The sequence below is a fragment of the Symphalangus syndactylus genome, chromosome 5, assembly GCF_028878055.3.
Source record: "Symphalangus syndactylus isolate Jambi chromosome 5, NHGRI_mSymSyn1-v2.1_pri, whole genome shotgun sequence".
Lineage (NCBI taxonomy): Eukaryota > Metazoa > Chordata > Mammalia > Primates > Hylobatidae > Symphalangus > Symphalangus syndactylus.
In genome coordinates this window covers 29,404,683-29,424,369 of record NC_072427.2, presented here as the reverse complement: position 1 = coordinate 29,424,369, position 19,687 = coordinate 29,404,683, and the positions used below count along the sequence as shown (strand labels likewise).

The following is a 19,687-nucleotide window of genomic DNA, read 5'->3' as shown; positions in this document are numbered from 1 at the left end:
AAACATTCAGCCCACAGCACCCCTTTATCAGACATATGGTTTACAAATATTTTCTTTCATTCTGTACATTGCCTTTCTGCACTGTTGTGTCCTCTGATGTGGAAGCTTTTTAGTTTAATGTAATCTCATTTATCTATTTTTGGCTTTTGTTGCCCCTGCTTGTCATATGCAATAAATCACAGTCAAGATCAATGTTACGAAAGTTTTCCCGTATGTTTTAATTTGGAGTTTTTTTTTAGTTCAAGTCTTACATTTAAGTGTTTAATCAGTTTTGAGTTTATTTTTGTGTATGGTGTAAGATAAGGGTCCAATATCATTCTTTCGCATGTGGATATCCAGTTTTCCCAACACAATTTATTGAAGACTATCTTTTTCCTGCTGTGTATTCCTGGCAATCTTGTCAAAGATCAGTTAATTGGCACTTTGAATATATCCCTCCACTCCCTTCTGGCCTGCAGGGTTTCTGCTGAGAAATATGTTGATAGTCTGATGTATGTTCCCTAGTACACGACAAGTCACTTTTTTCTTGTTTTCAAAATTCTCTTACTGTCTTTGAGAGTTTGATAATTTTATTATAATGTGTCTTGGTGTGTGTTTCTTTATGTTGATCTTATTTGGGGTCCTTTAGTCTTCTTGAATCTGGACGTCCATTTTCTTTCCCAGATTTGGGAAGTTTTGGGTCATTATTTAAGTAAACTTTCTGCCCATTCCTTTCTCTCTTTTTCTTGTGAACTTTCCATAATCTGTATATGGGTTGGCTTGATGGTATGCCACAAATCCCTTAGGCTTTCATCACTCTTTCTCATTCTTTTTCTTTTTGTTCCTCTGGGTGGATAATGTCAAATAACTTGTCTTGAGTTTGCTGTTTCTTTCTTCTGCTTGACTGAGTCTGCTGTTGAACCCCTATTGTGAATTTTTCAGTGTAGTTATTGTATTCTTCAGTTCCAAAATTGGTTGGTTCTTTTTTTTTTTTTTATTTTCTGCCTCTTTGTTGATATTCTCATTTTGCTCATGCATTGTTACCTTGAGCTCATAGAGTATCTTTATGAGGGCCATTTTCAATTCTTTGTCAGGTAATTCATGTCTTTGTTTCTTTAGGATTGGTTTGTGAAGATTTATTTTGCTCCTTTCTTCGGGCCATGTTTCCCTGTTGCTTCTATGTCTTGAAAGCTTTGTTGGGATCTGTGCACTTGACAAAAAAAGCCACTTCTTCCAGTCTTTATGAACTGCTTTTGTAGTATGGAAAACCCTCACTAATGAGCTCAGCTACGGGTTCTGGGGGGCCTCTGAAAACTTTTGGGGGGGATACAACTTCTCTAGGCCGATGTATGCAATTTCTCAACTAGAGATGCTTGCTGCTTTCTTATTCAAGTGATCATAATCTCTTCCTTCCTCTGGTATCTGTCTTTAGCACTGTGATATGGTTTGGATTTGTGTCCATGCCCAGATGTCATGTTGAATTCTAACCTTCAATGTTGGAGGAAGGGCCTGGTGGGAGGTGACTGGATCATGGGGGCAGATTTCCCCCTTGCTGTTCTTGTGATAGTGAGTTTTCACAAGATCGGTTGTTTAAAAGTGTGCAGCATCTCCTCCTTCACTCTCCTCCTCCTTCTCCAGCCATGTAAAATGTACCTGCTTCCCCTTCATCTTCTGCCATGATTCTAAGTTTCTCAAGGACTGTATAGCCTGCAGAACTGTGAGTCAATTAAACCTCTTTTCTTTATAAATTACCCAGTCTCATGGAGTTCTTTATAGCAGTGTGAAAACAGACTAATACACATTGCACGTTCTCTAGTTTTATGGCAGCAAGCCTCCCTGTTCTTTGTTGTTCTCAGCAGTATCCAAAGTATGCTAGCCCCAAGTCAGGCAAGACAGATAGCAGTCTCTCAGGCAGCCTTCCAAAAAGCTGGGATATTGTGCACATGCTCCACTCTTCTCTCTCCCTCCCAGAGGAGAAGCTGAGAGGTGGGGTGTCTTTTTGTTTTGTTTTGTTTTAAGACAGGATCTCACTCTGTTGCCGAGACTAGAGCGCAGTGGCACAATCATGGCCTACTGTAGCTTTGAACTCCTGGGTTCAAAGTATTCAAGGTATGATCAAATTAAACTTCTTCCCCCAAATCTTCCCAATTCCCCAAGTCAGAATGTATTCATTCATTCATCAAATACTGCACAAGCACCTATTATGTGCTAGGTACTCTATTAGGTTGTCTGAGCTACGTTGTAGCTCTGATAACATTATAGAACTTCTCATAGCTTCCTATAGTCATTAATATTTGCATATGCAATTTCTTCCTTCCTTAACTGTGGGCTTCTAGAGTGATGGAACTGTGTCCAATTCACCTCTATAATCCAGGCATCTGTACAATGCTTTGGAAATAGTAATTAAAACGAAATACAAGAGTACCAAAACAAACTCCAAGTGGCTAGAAGAAAAATGTCTCCTAAACCATCTGGGTTTGCTAAACATAACCAGAAAGACAATAGTACCTGATGATAATCAGTTGTCTTATAAATAACACCAGATCACAATTAATTAGCTTCTTTCATGCTTTTTTCTATTCTTGTTGGAAAATGTATTGACAACTATTTTTTAATCCCCTATTTAAAGGATACTAATAAGTCAGTGGTCCATATTTCAGTTACATGTACATTAAAACCAGTTAGCAAGAAAAATGAAAATACACTCAAGTGAATTTCAGAAACATAAAAATCACCATCACCAACCACCCCAAACCAGGAAACACATCCTCCTTTACTCACTGCCACAAACCCAGTCACAGCAACAGTAAAATTGGCAGCGATAAAATAAAGAGCCCAAAAGGAATGAAAAAACTCAGAAAGTGCCATGTATAAGAAAAAAAAGGATAAAATGTGTTTGGCAAACTAATGTCCCAGGATCCCAGTTCCAAACTGAGCAAAATTCATGGGCAGAATAAACATAGAATGTGGTCAAATCCATTGAGAGATTAAAAGCTTTTCTGAGGTCAAGAAACCTTGGGTTACAAGGAAGGCTATTCAAAGGGAACTAGGGCTTTATTATGCAAAGGGAACTAGGGCTTTCAAAGAAGAAGAAAATGATCAAGGTACCCACCAGCTCCAGGCCCACGGTTGGTACTTAATAAATGAGAGCTATTATGAGGAGCTGAGAACTAACTCAAATGTCCCTCTTTTGTGATGTCCCAGGGAGGATCACTGAATATCTTTCTCTGTGCTCCCATAGTACTCTATACAGGCTGCCATCATATCATTTACTGTATGTACTAGGGTCCGAATCCTGTGTCCGTCCCAAATTCACATGTTGAAATATAATGCTTAATGTGATGATATCTGGAGACGGGGCCTGTGGGAGGTAATTTGGTCATAAGAATGGAATCCTCATGAATGGGATTAGTGTCCCTATAAAAAGAGGCCAGAGAATTAGCTTGCACTCTTTTCACCACCTGGGGATAAAGTGACAAGTCAGCAGTTTGCAACCTGGAAGAGGGCCCTCACCATAACCTATGGTGGTACTTTGATCTTGAACTTCCAGACTACAGAATGTGAGAAACAAATTACTGTTGTTTATAAGCCACCCAGTCTATGGTATTTTGTAATAGCAGCCTGGACTAAGACAATATGTCATCTATATTATGACATATGACATCTATACATATGCAGAACCAAGATTCTTTCTTTAAGTCTTCTTGTTCATTCCCTCACATTTCAAATGCCATTCTCTTTCATTACTTGTTCTGTTCAAAGTAATGTCTCTTCTTCCACCACCAACATAGAATAAGCTTCATGGAGTAAATTCTTCCAGATGATGCAGTATGAAATGATAGGAGAGCATGAAGTTTTTTTTTTTCATTCTTGTTTTGAAATAATTTTAAGTAAACAAATATGTTGCAAAAATAGAGCATTCCTTTAACCTAGTGTCCCCTACTGTTAACATCTTACAAAAACATAGTATAATAATGGAAAGGAGGAAATTAACATTGAGCCAATAAAACAGACTATTCTATAGATCTTACTTGAATTTCCGAGTTTTCCCACTGATGTCCTTTTTCTGGTCCAGGATCATACATTACATTTAATTGTTATGTCTCCTTAGTCTCCCCCCTTCTGTGACAGTTCCTCACTTTTTCCTTGTCTTTTATGATATTGACGTTTTTGAAAAATATTAGTCAGTTATTGTGCAGAATGTCCCCCAACTTGGGTTTGATACACCTAGGTCTGATTCTTGGCTTTCTGACTTAATATCTATGTAGCCTTGGGCAAGTCAACCTCTCTGGGACCCAAGTTTCCTCATCTGTGAAATGGAATAGTAATACTGACTTTAAGAGGCTGTTTTTAAAATTAAATGAAGCAAATATATTAAAATGCCTGGGATATAAGGCCATGCAACAAATGTTATCTTTTCTCCTTGTGCAGCCTTTCAAATATTTCTGATAGAATTTTTTTTTGCTAAAATATCTCACTCATATTTTAATGCCTTATTTTTTAGACAAAATCATATATCATGTAGCCTTCGATTGATGACTCATTATCATCACTATAAAAAGCCATTGTACTGTGCAACAGTTCCAGATCTGTATTTTTGTTTGCTTTCCCTTATTGCTATTCCCTCTCAATGTCAATATGTCTGACTGTAAGGGCTTCATAATTCCATTTCTGATTTTCAGCTTGTGATGTATCAAAATTCATTTATTCACCCACACATACATACAATGATGTACTGAATCTACTAAGTGCCAGGTCGTATGTTAGAATCTTGGAGATAGTGATAACTTACTTCCTGTCCTCATCAATTTTATGGCTAGTGGGAAAAACTGACAAGAAAATAGTTAAATACAGTTCAATGTGATCAATTCTATCAGAGATGTAATGCTTAAGATCACATAAGAAGTATACTTAACCTGAATTTGGGGAAAGAGTCAGGCTGGGGAAGATTTCATGAAGAAGGTAACATTAAGCCTTGGTAAAGGACTGTAAAATGCATAGGAATTAACCAGATAGAGGCAATAGCTTGTAGTTTAAGGAAGAGTTACTAGAACTGTGTGCTGAGTAAAAGTACATCAGTTCTGAAAAACAAATCTCTTGTGTTATAAACTTGCAGCTTGAGAGCTATTTTGTGCCAATACCTCAGGGGCTTAGAAACTTCACCAGGAAACTCCTGGCGACTGCAGTTGACATACTTAAACCTTTGGCTATTACACTGAGCTCACCTCTTTCAACATCTGTGAACTGAAGTAAAATTTAAGGTGAAAATTGGCTGCTTGTTCCCATTTCAACAATATAACAAGTTTTCCCCTTTCTAACAGAGGAGTTTTCTTTTCTAAAATAATCTAAATATCCATCAAAAAGTCCTCTTAAATTGACCCTTTTAACTCAACCTGGCAAGAGAGGTTTTGAGGCTTTCCTAACGTTCTTCCTTTCTACAGTACTAATTCCTGTGGCTTTAGAGGTTTGGCTTTGCATCCAACTGATTCCAAAGCCCCAGTCTAGGTAAATTTGTAACCTTAGCAAGTGTTATAAGTCTATTATCCATTAAATATTGGAACTTAAAAGAATCCAATGCAAAAATTTCAAATTATTAATAAATTTGTCTGCCAGTCTCTATTCTCACAGTCATCTTCACTTCCTCCTTTTTTTTTTTTTTTTTTTCATCTGGAGAGTAAATAAGTTGAATTCTTTTAGTTTTCTCCACAGGGACTATTTCTCAAACCTTAACTGCTTCTAACTCAAAGCAATAATATTACATACCGTCAACTGGTGTATCAGGAGGTCCATTAAGAAGGTAATCTTGTTACTAAACAGAACATCAGTGCAGTTTTCTGAACAGTTATTGCAGGTGAGGTTGTAAACATTGATTGCATTGCAGAGAGACCTAAAAGAAGGAGAAAAACACCATTTATAAAACCCGAGCAGCTCTTCTTTAAACAATTAAAAATACATAAAACGAATGGTACGAAGGCAACAGGCATGAGATGGAAGTCACTCTAAAAACCAAGCCAAATACTATTAGGTGCAAGGCCCATCAGCTAGATATAAAAGCTTATAATTTTCACCCAAAGCCCAGGGTTCACTGGTACCTAATGACTCTTACTAATTTCTATTAGCTGCAGTTGCAGATAATGGAAACATATTTTACTAGTCTATGACAGTTTCTGAATACTCTAAGACTAGATGTTATCTAGGAACTTTGGTTCTTGAAATAATACCCAGAAAAAAAAGGAAAAGGGCTCTATCAAAGCTTCTGTTGCCAGATCTCCTGGTCCAGGATAAGAAAGATCATGGAAGAAGAGGGCACCTATAAGGAGAAACTGGAGGCTCTCCACGTAAGATAAGACCCTGGAGTTCTAGGGAGTGGACACCACACTGCTTGGAGGCAGGGCATGGATGAGTGCCTGAGCAGATGAGGACATCTTCCCCAGAGTGTAAAAACTGGCCTGCGTGGGCCCAAACAGTTTAAGATCAAACTGATCAAAGAAATGTTTTTCTCTAGGAGGTTAAAAAAATATGCTGAAAACACTTATAAAGCCCCCAGAGCCTGAGCAATGTGAAGAAGGGGCAAGAACGACCCCAGCCTGACCAAAGTCTGCCTGCTGCTGCATTCCTGCATTCATGGCCTATGTCCTGCTGCATCACTGCCATACCCAAGCAAAAGCTGAAGGGGATGCTAAAGGCGATAGAGCCAAGGTGAAGAACAAACCAGAGAAGATCCGCAAGGTTGTCTGCTTAACCTGCTCCTCCAAAGCCAGAGCCCAACCTTAAAAAGTCCCCTACGAAGGAGAGAGAGGAGGTACCCAAAAGGAAAAAGGAAACTGCTGACACTAGCAGGGAGGGGAATAACCCTGCAGAAAATGAAGATGCCAAAACAGACCAGGCACAGAAAGCTGAAGGTGCTGGAGATGCCAAGTGAAGCGTGTGCATTTTTGGTGACTGTGTACTTCTGGTGACTGTATAGTCTGAAATACTATTTTTATCAAGTTTTATAAAAATGCAAAATTTGTTTTACTTTTTTTTACTCCTGCCTCAGCTTCCCCAGTAGCTGGGATTACAGGAACCTGCCACCATACCCGGCTAATTTTTGTATTTTTAGTAGAGACGGGGTTTCACCATGTTGGCCAGGCTGGTCTCGAGCTCCTGACCTCAGGTGATCCACCCGCCTCGGCCTCTCAAAGTGAACTACCATGCCTGGCCTTGTTTTACTTTTTCAAAGCTATGTCGTTAGTGCACAGAACGCTTTATTGTTGTATTGTGGGGAAGGGTCATAGGTCACTAATAGAACGTCTCTGATGCTGGATTGATGTGGGGAAAACACCTTTCCCTTTCCATTTTGAGAGACTTCTTCTTGATTCCCAGGAGGAGGGATTCCATGACTCTGAGACATGTAGCCACCTTGGCACAAATCCTTTGTGGTATGAAAAAAAAACTTAGTTGTTATGTCCTCTTCTCCCTTGTCATCTTCAACATAGACTTAACTCCCTTAAACCCAAACTCTGTTGGGCCCTGACCCTCCAGTAATTGGTTACCAGTGTGTGAGGCAATCAGACTTTCCAGTGGTGCCACTGAGATGGAGCCCCCCAAAAAGAGTAGAGTTTCCATTTCTAGATTGTGGATTTTCAGATTTTCAGATAAATTCTGCCATTTTTATTTCATTTCCTGGAAGTCAGGGTCAGTTCATGAAAAGCTGTTAAACAACATGCTAAAGGTGAAATGTCAAGCCTCACTCTAAACTTTCCCTGTTCAGAGCATAAAATGAAGACCTCACTGGGTTTTATAGTGGCTTTCTGATTTTCGTAGTCCATTGAAGAAGGGAGTTTGAAAGTTGTTGTACACCGTTAACGATTATCTGCCCATGTCCTGCCTGAAATACCCTGATTGTTTATGGAAAGTAACTTTAATAAAGCTAGATATAGTTTGGCTTGGAAAAAAATGATATGCAATTGTTCAAAGAAACTTTTAGAGCAACAAGCTCAATGGGCACGACAGATTCCTGGATGTTTTGAATACTGTGACTAAAACCTGCATTGCCTGAGTGACCAATGTTTATTTTGGCCTGTCTGACTAAATCTCCTGCTTAAGTTCTAGGTAAAAATGTTTTGATTTAGTCCCTTACAACCAAGTCTCTAGGACAGTTCTTAAACATGTGATTCACAGACCAGCAGTATTGGGAACTTGTAAGAAATGCAAATTCTCAAGCTCTAACCCAGACCTAGTAAACAGAAGCTCTGGGGATTTTAAGAAGTTCTGCAGATAATTCTGCCGCATATTCAAGTTAGAGAACCACTGCTCTCGGATAGGGGTTCTGTATCTTGACTAAGCATTAGGATCACCTGTAGTTTTATTTTACTTTATTTTTATTTATTTATTTTTTTTGATACAGGGTCTCACTCTGTCACCCAGGCTGGAGTGAGTAGAACAATCTCGGCTCACTGCAACCTCTGACTCCTGGGTTCAAGCTATTCTCCCACCTCAGCCTCCCAAGGAGCTGGGATTACAGGCGTGTGCCACCACACGCATCGAATTTTTACATTTCTAGTAGAGACAGGTTTCCTCTTGTTGGCCAGGCTGGTCTCGAATTCCTGGCCTCATGGGATCCACCCACCTCAGCCTCCCAAAGTGTTGAGATTACAGGCGTGAGCCACCATGCCTGGTACCTGTAGATCTTTAAAAATATATGCTTGCCTGAATTCTTCCCTTGGTGATACTAGTTGGGAGATAGGGTAGGCTCCTGACATCTGAATGTTTCAAAATCTTTATGGGCAATTTTGATGTGCAGCCAGAGTTATTTGTTCATTCAAAAAATATCTAACTTCCTATGATGTTCCAGGTATTGTGCTAGGTGGATAAGACAGGCAAGTTCTCTGTCCTTATGGAGCTGATGCTCTAGTGGGAGAGACATGGTGAAGACAGCCCTTGTTATACTTGTAATCATCTGTCTGATATAGCTGTATACTGCTTCACATAATTGATAGACTCCTGAAAAAAGGGCACAGTAGAATATACTGGTTAAGACTAGAGACATTGGAGTAAGATACTAGTTAGAATCCTACTTCTACCATTCAAGATTTTAGCAAGTTAGTTACTAATTTCACATAATAGCATCCATTTTTTCACCTCTAAAACTGGAGTATCTAAACTTTGTATGGCTGTCATGAGAATTGAGATAATAGATGTAAAGTACTTAGGACAGTGCCTGGCACATGATTAAGTATTTAATAAATGGTAGCCCTTATTATGGCTATTAGTCCATTATTTGGGTTATTAATCTTATTATTCTTAATGAATAAGGTATAAACGTTAATAAATAGAATCAAATTAAAGCACGCTACAGATGCTTATTTCCAGGTTAGTAAAGCATAGTGCTTGCCAAATTTTTTCATGGTATGCTGACATAAATGCTGAAAGGACTAAGTTGATGGGAGCCAGGAGGAGACTCATCTGTTTCCAGCCTCACCCAATTTCCCTGAGTAATGAAAAAAAAACCTTGACCCACATCTAACACATTTACGACACATCAGTTGGAGATTCTATCTAGCAAATTCTTCACAGATGTCAACCAGCACCACTTCATTTATTTGATAACATGTCTAAATTTTCAAGAGTATTTTTCTATTTAATTTAAAAATAATGTGCATTTATGCTGATAAAAATAATTTTAAAAATAATTGTCATAAATTTGGGAAAGAGAACCACAAAGAAATACTGAAATACTATCAAGAGAAAATTTGGTATTCGTACTTCTAGTCTTTTTCCTATTCTTATAAATAAATTTACATTTATTTTTTATCTCATTTTCCCATTTCTTAATTAATATATAATAATAAACAGTTCTCCATGACATCTAATATTCTTCTATAACACTAGCCTTTAATTTTTTTTTTTTTTAAGGTGGAGTCTTGCTCTGTTGCCCAGGCTGGAGTGCAGTGGCATGATCTCGGCTTACTGCAACCTCCGCCTCTTGGGTTCAAGCTATTCTCCTGCGCAGCCTCCCGAGTAACTGGGATTACAGGCACACACCACCACACCCAGCTAATTTTTGTGTTTTTATCACCATGTTGGCCAGGCTGGTCTCGAACTCCTGACCTCAGGTGATCAACCTGCCTTGGCCTCCCAAACTGCTGGGATTACAGGCATGAGCCACTATGCCCCACCAGCTTTTAATTTTTAAGAAGAGCAGGGAAATTCTTTCTTCAAACAAAATCTTACTCAGAAGCTTGAACCAAAGAACAGATAAAATCAGAGTTGCTCTGGCTGAAGCAGAAGTTGGGGACCCAGCGACCTACCCTGCTCTCCCCTTTCAAAGACCCTTGAAAGCATCCTTAGAGGCCTGGGGGTGTGTTCCTTTGTGATACAGTGAAAACTACTGAGCTAAGATACAAGTAAAATTTAATTTGTTAACTTTTTGAATAGGTGATGATGACCACAGTACAATTACGCCAAAACAAAAAAAGGATACTATGAAAAGCTTCTCCATATTACTCATGACCCCAGCCTCATCTTAGAAATCATCATGGTTACTGGTTTACATATCCTTTCAGAGACAATCTGTGCATATGAAAGCCTTTTATTCTCCCCTACACAAACAGTATCCTACAAGATTTGGAGGTTGAATGTGAGTCAAAGACATCTTCCTGTGGCTCTTGGCTGTCATTAGCAAGGTTTGGAAACATGAGGCTTTCCTGCAGCAGCATTCTGGGGTCCATTTTCCAGCTTCCTGGGCATCAAAAATCAGTAGGATAGGTTGTGCTAATTTCTCATCTGTAGCTTCGGGTACACATTCTGTGGTTTCTTGGGTGTAAGAGATAGTTGCTTGTGTAGCATTAGCCACACATTTCCTCCCTAACTTGTGCTGGCCTCAGAAGGAGCAGCACCCCTGTGAATTTGTTTGGTATTGTTTTAGGAGTCAATCTAGAAGTCTTACATCAATTTTCTTTTTCTTTCCTTTCTTTCTTTCTTCTTTCTTTCCTTTCTCTCTCTCTCTCTTTCTTTCTCTCTCTCTCTTTCTTTCTTTCTTTCTTTTTTAAGACAGGGTACAGGGTGTTGTTCTCTCACCCAGGCTGGAGTGCAGTGGCATGATCACAGCTCACTGCAGCATGAAACTCCTAGGTTCAAGTGATGCTCCCACCTCAGCCTCCAGAGTAGCTGGGTCTACAGGTACACACCACCACACCCAGCTAATTTTTTTTTTTTTTTGTAGAGACAGGGTCTCACTATGTTGTCCAGGCTGGTCTTGACTTCCTGGCCTCAAGTGATCCCTCCTTCCACCTAGGCCTCCCAAAGTGTTGGGATTATAGGCGTTAGCCAACACACTTAGCCTTCCAAGAATTTTCTAAGTACTTAATGTCTTATACTAAGTTCCCTCTCTGAGTAAAATACTTAAACTGAGAAATACTGCATGGTTTTTAAAAGCTAAATAGTGTCTCATCCTATGGATATAAAAATTTACTTCAATTAATCTCTTACTATTCTATCCAATTTTCAATGTTATAAAGTTGTTTTAACACAGTCAGAATTCTTAGTTGCAAGCCATGGTGTTGGTTGGGGGAAGCTCGGGTTGATTTAAATAGAAAGGAAATTAACTGACAGGCTACTTGTGTATGTAATAGAATTTGGAAAACTTAGGTGTTGAAGTTACACTTCCAGAACTAATATCCAAAGAACACAACACCAAACTGGTCTGCTGAAAAAAAACCACTGGGCACTATATGAGACAGACTGAACTAACACTGTGACTTTGAACACTAGATATAGCTGCCTCAAACTCTCCAAAGAATACAGTTTGATATGTCTTTGCTTCTTTACTTCATTGCCTTCAGAGTGAAAGTCTAGTGTGGGTATGGTGGATTGTAAAACCTTGGTCACATTCCTGTATCTTAGACACAATAAAGACTGGGAAGCAAATACTTGGCACTCTCAGGTTCTATAGTGAGACAGCCATCTTATATGCTTGAGAATTCTGCAAATACAGGACAATGGCTGAGATGCTGTGCAGGTTCACAGCACAACCCAAGTTTACAACAGCTGCTGGACAAATCATTCTGTACCACTCTGCCTTCTTCCCTAGAATAAATTTCCAATAATGATAACTTGAGTCAAAGAATATGAACATTTTATGAAGCTTTTTCTGCATTTTTAAAAAATTATTATTATACTTTAGGTTTTAGGGTACATGTGCACAATGTGCAGGTTTGTTACATATGTATCCATGTGCCATGTTGTTTTGCTGCACCCATTAACTCGTCATTTAGCATTAGGTGTATCTCCTAATGCTGTCCCTCCCCCCTCCCCCCACCCCACAACAGTCCCCGGAGCGTGATGTACCCCTTCCTGTGTCCATGAGTTCTCATTGTTCAGTTCCCACCTATGAGTGAGAACATGCAGTGTTTGGTTTTTTTGTCCTTGCGATAGTTTACTGAGAATGATGGTTTCCAGCTTCATCCATGTCCCTACAAAGGACATGAACTCATCATTTTTTATGGCTGCATAGTATTCCATGGTGTATATGTGCCACATTTTCTTAATCCAGTCTATCGTTGTTGGACATTTGGGTTGGTTCCAACTCTTTGCTATTGTGAATAGTGCCGCAATAAACATACGTGTGCATGTGTCTTTATAGCAGCATGATTTATAGTCCTTTGGGTATATACCCAGTAATGGGATGGCTGGGTCAAATGGTATTTCTAGTTCGAGATCCCTGAGGAATCGCCACACTGACTTCCACAATGGTTGAACTAGTTTACAGTCCCACCAACAGTGTAAAAGTGTTCCTATTTCTACACATCCTCTCCAGCACCTGTTGTTTCCTGACTTTTTAATGATGGCCATTCTAACTGGTGTGAGATGGTATCTCACTGTGGTTTTGATTTGCATTTCTCTGATGGCCAGTGATGATGAGCTTTTTTTCATGTGTTTTTTGGCTGCATAAATGTCTTCTTTTGAGAAGTGTCTGTTCATGTCCTTTGCCCACTTTTTGATGGGGTTGTTTGTTTTTTTCTTGTAAATTTGTTTGAGTTCATTGTAGATTCTGGATATTAGCCCTCTGTCAGATGAGTAGGTTGCAAAAATTTTCTCCCATTCTGTAGGTTGTCTGTTCACTCTGATGGTAGTTTCTTTTGCTGTGCAGAAGCTGTTTAGTTTAATGAGATCCCATTTGTCAATTTTGGCTTTTGTTGCCATTGCTTTTGGTGTTTTAGACATGAAGTCCTTGCCCACGCCTATGTCCTGAATGGTATTGCCTAGGTTTTCTTCTAGGATTTTTATGGTTTTAGGTCTAACATTTAAGTCTTTAATCCATCTTGAATTAATTTTTGTATAAGGTGTAAGGAAGGGATCCAGTTTCAGCTTTCTACATGTGGCTAGCCAGTTTTCCCAGCACCATTTATTAAATAGGGAATCCTTTCCCCATTTCTTGTTTTTGTCAGATTTGTCAAAGATCAGATAGTTGTAGATATGTGGCAACATTTCTGAGGGCTCTGTTCTGTTCCATTGATCTATGTCTCTGTGGTGGTACCAGTACCATGCTGTTTTGGTTACTGTAGCCTTGTAGTATAGTTTGAAGTCAGGTAGCGTGATGCCTCTAGCTTTGTTCTTTTGGCTTAGGATTGACTTGGTGATGCGGGCTCTTTTTTGGTTCCACATGAACTTTAAAGTAGTTTTTTCCAATTCTGTGAAGAAAGTCATTGGTAGCTTGATGGGGATGGCATTGAATCTATAAATTACCTTGGGCAGTATGGCCATTTTCACGATATTGGTTCTTCCAACCCATGAGCATGGAATGTTCTTCCATTTGTTTGTATCCTCTTTTATTTCATTGAGCAGTGGTTTGTAGTTCTCCTTGAAGAGGTGCTTCACATCCTTTGTAAGTTGGATTCCTAGGTATTTTATTCTCTTGGAAGCAATTGTGAATGGGAGTTCACTGATGATTTGGCTCTCTGTTTGTCTGTGATTGGTGTACAAGAATGCTTGTGATTTTTGTACATTGATTTTGTATCCTGAGACTTTGCTGAAGTTGCTAATCAGCTTAAGGAGATTTTGGGCTGAGACAGTGGGGTTTTCTAGATATACAATCATGTCATCTGCAAACAGGGACAAGTTGACTTCCTCTTTTCCTACTTGAATACCCTTTATTTCCTTCTCCTGCCTGATTGCCCTGGCCAGAACTTCCAGCACTATGTTGAACAGGAGTGGTGAGAGAGGGTATCCCTGTCTTGTGCCAGTTTTCAAAGGGAATGCTTCCAGTTTCATCCCTGGGATGCAAGGCTGGTTCAACATATGCAAATCAATAAATGTAATCCAGCATATAAACAGAACCAAAGACAAAAACCACATGATTATCTCAATAGATGCAGAAAAGGCCTTTGACAAAATTCAACAACCGTTCATGCCAAAAACTCTCAATAAATTAGGTATTGATGGGACGTATCTTAAAATAATAAGAGCTGTCTATGACAAGCCCACAGCCAGTATCACACTGAATGGGCAAAAACTGGAAGCATTCCCTTTATGAAGCCTTTTGATAGATATTATCAAATTTAAACTGCCCTCCAGAAAAAAAAATTTTAATCAATTTATACCCCCAGAAAAATATTTTTTCCATGCTTTCACCAACATTAAATAATCTCACTAAAACAAATATTTACCAGTTTGACAGCTAAATAAAACTCGTATTTTAAAGGTTACATTTCTTTGATTATCAGTATGATTAAAGATTTTTTCCAATGTTTATTTGCCATGTCTATTTACATTTTCTTGCATTATCACGGTGTGCCTTCTACTCATTTTCTATTGGGGTGTGTTTTCCTGATTTATTTATAAGGCTCTTTACTGATGATATAGCTGTTAACCCTTTTGGTCATATTTTAAAAATAACTTTTCCAGTTTATTGCTATCTTAATTTTTTTTTTTTTAGTTTTTTTTTGTCATAAATAACTTTTACATTTTTATTTGATACAATCTGCCAAACTTTTCCTTTAGGACATCTGAGATTTCTGTCAGACTTAGAAAGGCCATTCTACTTGAATATTATAAAAATATTCTTTTAAATTTACTTCTGGTGCTTTTATGAGTTTTGCCTTTGAATTCACAATATATTGTGAATTTGGGGATAAGGGAAAAACACATTTACTATCTTATTTTTTTTCAAAATAAAGTTGCTATTTATCGCTATCTTTTTGTTAATTGTTCTAGTTTGCTATTTTAAAATTTGGGGAGGAAGTTTTCATCTTTTAAAAATAACTTATTAAGATTATCTCATTATAAATATGACAAATGGTTAATACATATTGTTAATATTTTTTCAAGCTTAACTTTTATCTTCTATTTTGCTTATGTTATTTTAAAGTTTTTAAAAATATATTGAGACTAAATAATTCTATGTAGTCTAACAATTTTTGTAGTTTTCTTTTTTCTGCTTTTCCTTTTGTGCTTTAAAAATTCTTTCTCACTCTCACTATGAGATGAGGTAATTATTCATTTGTATCACCTTCTAACCATTTGTATTTATTTTCCTTGAATTATCACTGTGTATGGTAATTTTATGGTTTTCTAATTCACTGCTGACTCATTTAGAATTTATTTTGGTGTGTTGTGTGAGACAGGAGCCTGAATTTATTTTTCTCATGAAGAGGTATTAAATAAACCCTCCTTTCTCCACTGGTTTGAAATGCCATCTTTATCAGACTGTAATTGATAACTACCTATCATCATGTCTATTTCACATTGTTTTGTGTATTGTAGCTTTACAGTAAAGTCAATATATAAAATTGCAGATCTCTAAAGCCTTTCAAAAACATTTCGGGGTATTAAGAATAATGTGTGGAACATTACAACTCCATAGTTTATCCTATTTTCCCTTTGGTTTTGAAGTATATTTATATAACCTTTATTTTTAATTTCTTTTTTTGTTTGTTTTATTCAATGGAATTCCTACTACTTGTTTCAAATCTTTTGTGCATTATCATGAGGCATGAACAAACAACACACAATATGGGACTGATGTCCTAATGCCATCTGTGCTTTACATTATACAGAAAAGTCATTTATGGGTAAAGTGTGGAATGTATATCTACATAATCTTATGCTCACAAAACTCTCCTGAGAAACTTTCACAAAGGAACCACTTTCTGATGAGGAAAAAAAAGGAGGAGGGAACCGAAAAACTCAGGGTCAGGAAAAACTTGTTCTTTCAGTAAAACTTGTTTGAAAGACAACCTCTATTTGAGGAGTACCTGTCTGAGAAGGATCACTCCTCTGAACCCAGCCTGGGTGGTCTACCCAAGCAGCTTTCCCGGTAATTTTAAACTCAAACGACTAGAAGCACTTTTTAACATCAAACAGAAAGCACCAGATTGTCAAAGTATCTTTTGAGAAGACATTAAAAAGTTATTGTCCATCCTGTCAAAAGTACCCTGTGGTTGGGGGGTTTGAGATAAAGGCTTTCTGCTCCAAAAAATCATGAATATGTGAGTGAATTTTTGTGTCAGCAAGTCTTTTCACTGAAAATGTTTCCTCTGAAAAAACAGAGGATAGGAAAAGCATCATAAAATTGGGTCTTTTGACAATAAGTGCAGGACATATAGAAAAAGGACAGTAATAGAATACAAGTGTAGTACACACCTGAGACATTATAAAATAGTTAAACAGAAAAGCTCCAGGTGGTTGCCATGTGGGAAGGTTTAATAATATAACTTAGAAAGTACATAGTTTATATTCTTGTGCAGTTTGCAGTGGTTAAGACTTAAAAAAAAAAAAAACACTGTTCACCAAAATCCATTGTCATACACCTGTGTCAAGAGAGCAACCATTTTTAAACAACTGCCAAAGGCAATTTCACAAAATCTACATGGGGGAGAGAGAATGGCTTTAAGTTCTGGCACAGTAAAATTCTGTGCCAAGTAGGGATAGCAAGTACTAGGATCACATAAATATGGCTGCAAAGAGAAACTTGGTGTTTTTATCAATTATCATTTTGCCCTCAAGTAAGAACAGAATTAGCCTGATGCGGATAAATATAAAAGGACAGATCCTCGCAAAACAAAGAAGATGATTAGCAGTTGATATAGTATTAGTTTGATGAGAACCCTCTAGATTGGACCAGAACACCCAGACCTGGAGTTTTCCAAATCCTTAGGAAAGGGAGAGACAAATGTTAACACCAGAGCCCCAATGCATATGTAATTTACTGAATATCTTTGGTTTGCACTAAGGATTTAATAAATAGCATACAGTTTATACGCATTTAGTCATTCTCAAATTATGCTTTATCTTTATAAAGCTCCAAATTAGTTTCTTCAGATATTATTTAAAAGAATTATGTGAAACTAGGGAGATCTAACTGTGCTTAGAAGTCTAAGGCCTGAAGTGAACCTAAGTCAGTGCCCCTCTCACAGAATGAGACGTGTAATCTAGGCCTGGCCCTGCAGGAGTGGCCCACCTGAAAACACGTGCTAATTCTAGAGGCTGAAACTGAGACTTGGGTCAAACCACTGAAAACTACATTCTGTTACATAACCAGCCTAAGTTGCTTCTAGGCAAGATCCTTGTCTCATTCATTCTGTCGGGAGCCCTCATACTGTGCAGCACAAAGTCTGGCTGAGCACACGGATGTCTAATGAAGGGACAACTGTCTTCCTTGTTTAAAACATACAAGAATGTGTAACTGTGGAATATCTTAATACATTAATTAGCCACATTCTCCACTATTCTACTTCTTTTTTTGAGACGGAGTCTCGCTCTGTCACCCAGGATGGAGTGCAGTGGTGCGATCTCAGCTCACTGCAAGCTCTGCCTCCCGAGTTCTTGCCATTCTCCTGCCTCAGCCTCCCTAGTAGCTGGGACGACAGGCACCTGCCACTATACCTGGCTAATTTTTTTGTATTTTTAGTAGAGACGGAGTTTCACCGTGTTAGCCAGGATGGTCTCGATCTCCTGACCTCGTGATCCGCCCGCCTTGGCCTCCCAAAGTGCTAGGATTACAGGCATGAGCCACCGCGCCCGGCCCACTATTCTACTTTTTAATGCTCATTTGATCATGAACATTTATTCTCAGCCAATCTGGTTTATTCTCAGCACCAAAGAAATATTTTATTTTTTGTAGCTATCAGGAATAAAATTTGGACCCAACAGAGAGAACTGTGAAGTATCTAAAAGTTTTGAAGTTTATTTATACAGAAGGAAAATTATTTTAGAACTTGAAAATTAGATTGTGGCTAAATTGCTTTATAAATATGCTGGGAGGCAAGATTAAAACTTATACAAGTTATTTTATTAAGCTTTTGCTGTAAGCAATTTTGAGAGGAGACATAATCTACTGATTCTGTGTAAAAGCTGAATTACGATGGGATTATATGACTGTTCATTTAACTACTGTTTATTGGGCATCTATTTATGTCTAGGTGCTATGCTAAGTGTAACAGGTAACAATGAAAAAAATTAGATACCTGTCCTGACCTCATATATGCTGCATATATGCATATATAATTTTTTTTGTTAAAAAACATTTTTTTTTTTTTTTTTTTTTTTTTTGAGACGGAGTCTCGCTCTGTCGCCCAGGCTGGAGTGCAGTGGCGCAATCTCGGCTCACTGCAAGCTCCGCCTCCCGGGTTCATGCCATTCTCCTGCCTCAGCCTCTCCGAGTAGCTGGGACTACAGGCGCCCGCCACCACGCCCGGCTAATTTTTTTTTTGTATTTTTAGTAGAGACGGGGTTTTGCCGTGGTATCGATCTCCTGACCTCGTGATCCGCCCGCCTCGGCCTCCCAAAGTGCTGGGATTACAAGCGTGAGCCACCGCGCCCGGCCAAAAAACATTTTTAATGAAATAAAACACAGATACAGAAAATTACACAAAAATATAGCTTAGTTAGTTGCTATAAGGAAAACATCCTTGAAATCACCACTCAGGTCCAGAATTTTGTTACTAGGAAGCTCCAGACATACTTTTCCTCGTCCCAATTATAGCCTCTCCTTCCCTGCAAAGTAGCTGCAATTCTGACATTTACAGTGATCACTTCCTTGCATTTTATTATGCTTTCATCACCTAAGTGTATATCTCCAGCACTGTGCATCCATGGTTAGTCTTACCTACTTTTAACAAAGTCTTTTAAAAATATGTCTGGATATGTCTTTTACATCTCTTTTAATCTGTGAAGTTCCCCTCCATTCCTCTATTTTCCTTACAATTTTGCTGCCTGCATATACATGGTGAAGTTCAAATGTTCCTTTTTCTTTAGCATTTCCTGAAAATTGGAAGTTGGATCTGGAGGCTTGATCAGACTCAGGTTTGACCTCTTTTGGCAAGACTATAGGTGGTGGAGTTCTTTAATCAGCAGGCGCATAATATCTGAATGTCATTCTTTTTTTTCAGATTAGCAGTCACTGATGATCAATACTTAGAGTCATGAATTCATCAAAGGTTCACTCTTCAAGGGGTACAAAACTGTGATATTCAAATTCTATTATTTTGTTTCAATTTGTTAGATGAAATAATTTATAAGGAGACATTCCCTTCATATATTTGATTGTCTAGTGGTATAGCTCCACATGAATGTTTGAGATTTTCCCTTTATTTTTTCAGTTATCAACATAATGGGTTCCCTGTCATGCTTAGAAAGTGACACGTTAGTTTTTTAGTTTTATCTTAAATATCATTAAAAACTCATGAATTATTAAAGAGCATCTATAAGAAACTATAGCTAACATCAT

General features: G+C 38.1%; 1 protein-coding gene and 1 pseudogene across 14 annotated transcripts in view; one reads left to right on the top strand and one right to left on the bottom strand.

The window, feature by feature from the left end:
• Positions 1–19,687, bottom strand: part of SCAPER (S-phase cyclin A associated protein in the ER) — a 581,035-nt gene that overhangs the window by 122,522 nt on the left and 438,826 nt on the right. For all 14 annotated transcript variants that reach the window (XM_055277642.2, XM_063638678.1, XM_055277646.2 and 11 more), the window contains one exon: positions 5,743–5,866. In XM_055277642.2, coding sequence (XP_055133617.2) covers positions 5,743–5,866 — 124 coding nt within the window. The remainder of the gene's footprint in view (positions 1–5,742; positions 5,867–19,687) is intronic.
• On the top strand, positions 6,604–6,978 carry LOC129481938 (non-histone chromosomal protein HMG-17-like; annotated as a pseudogene).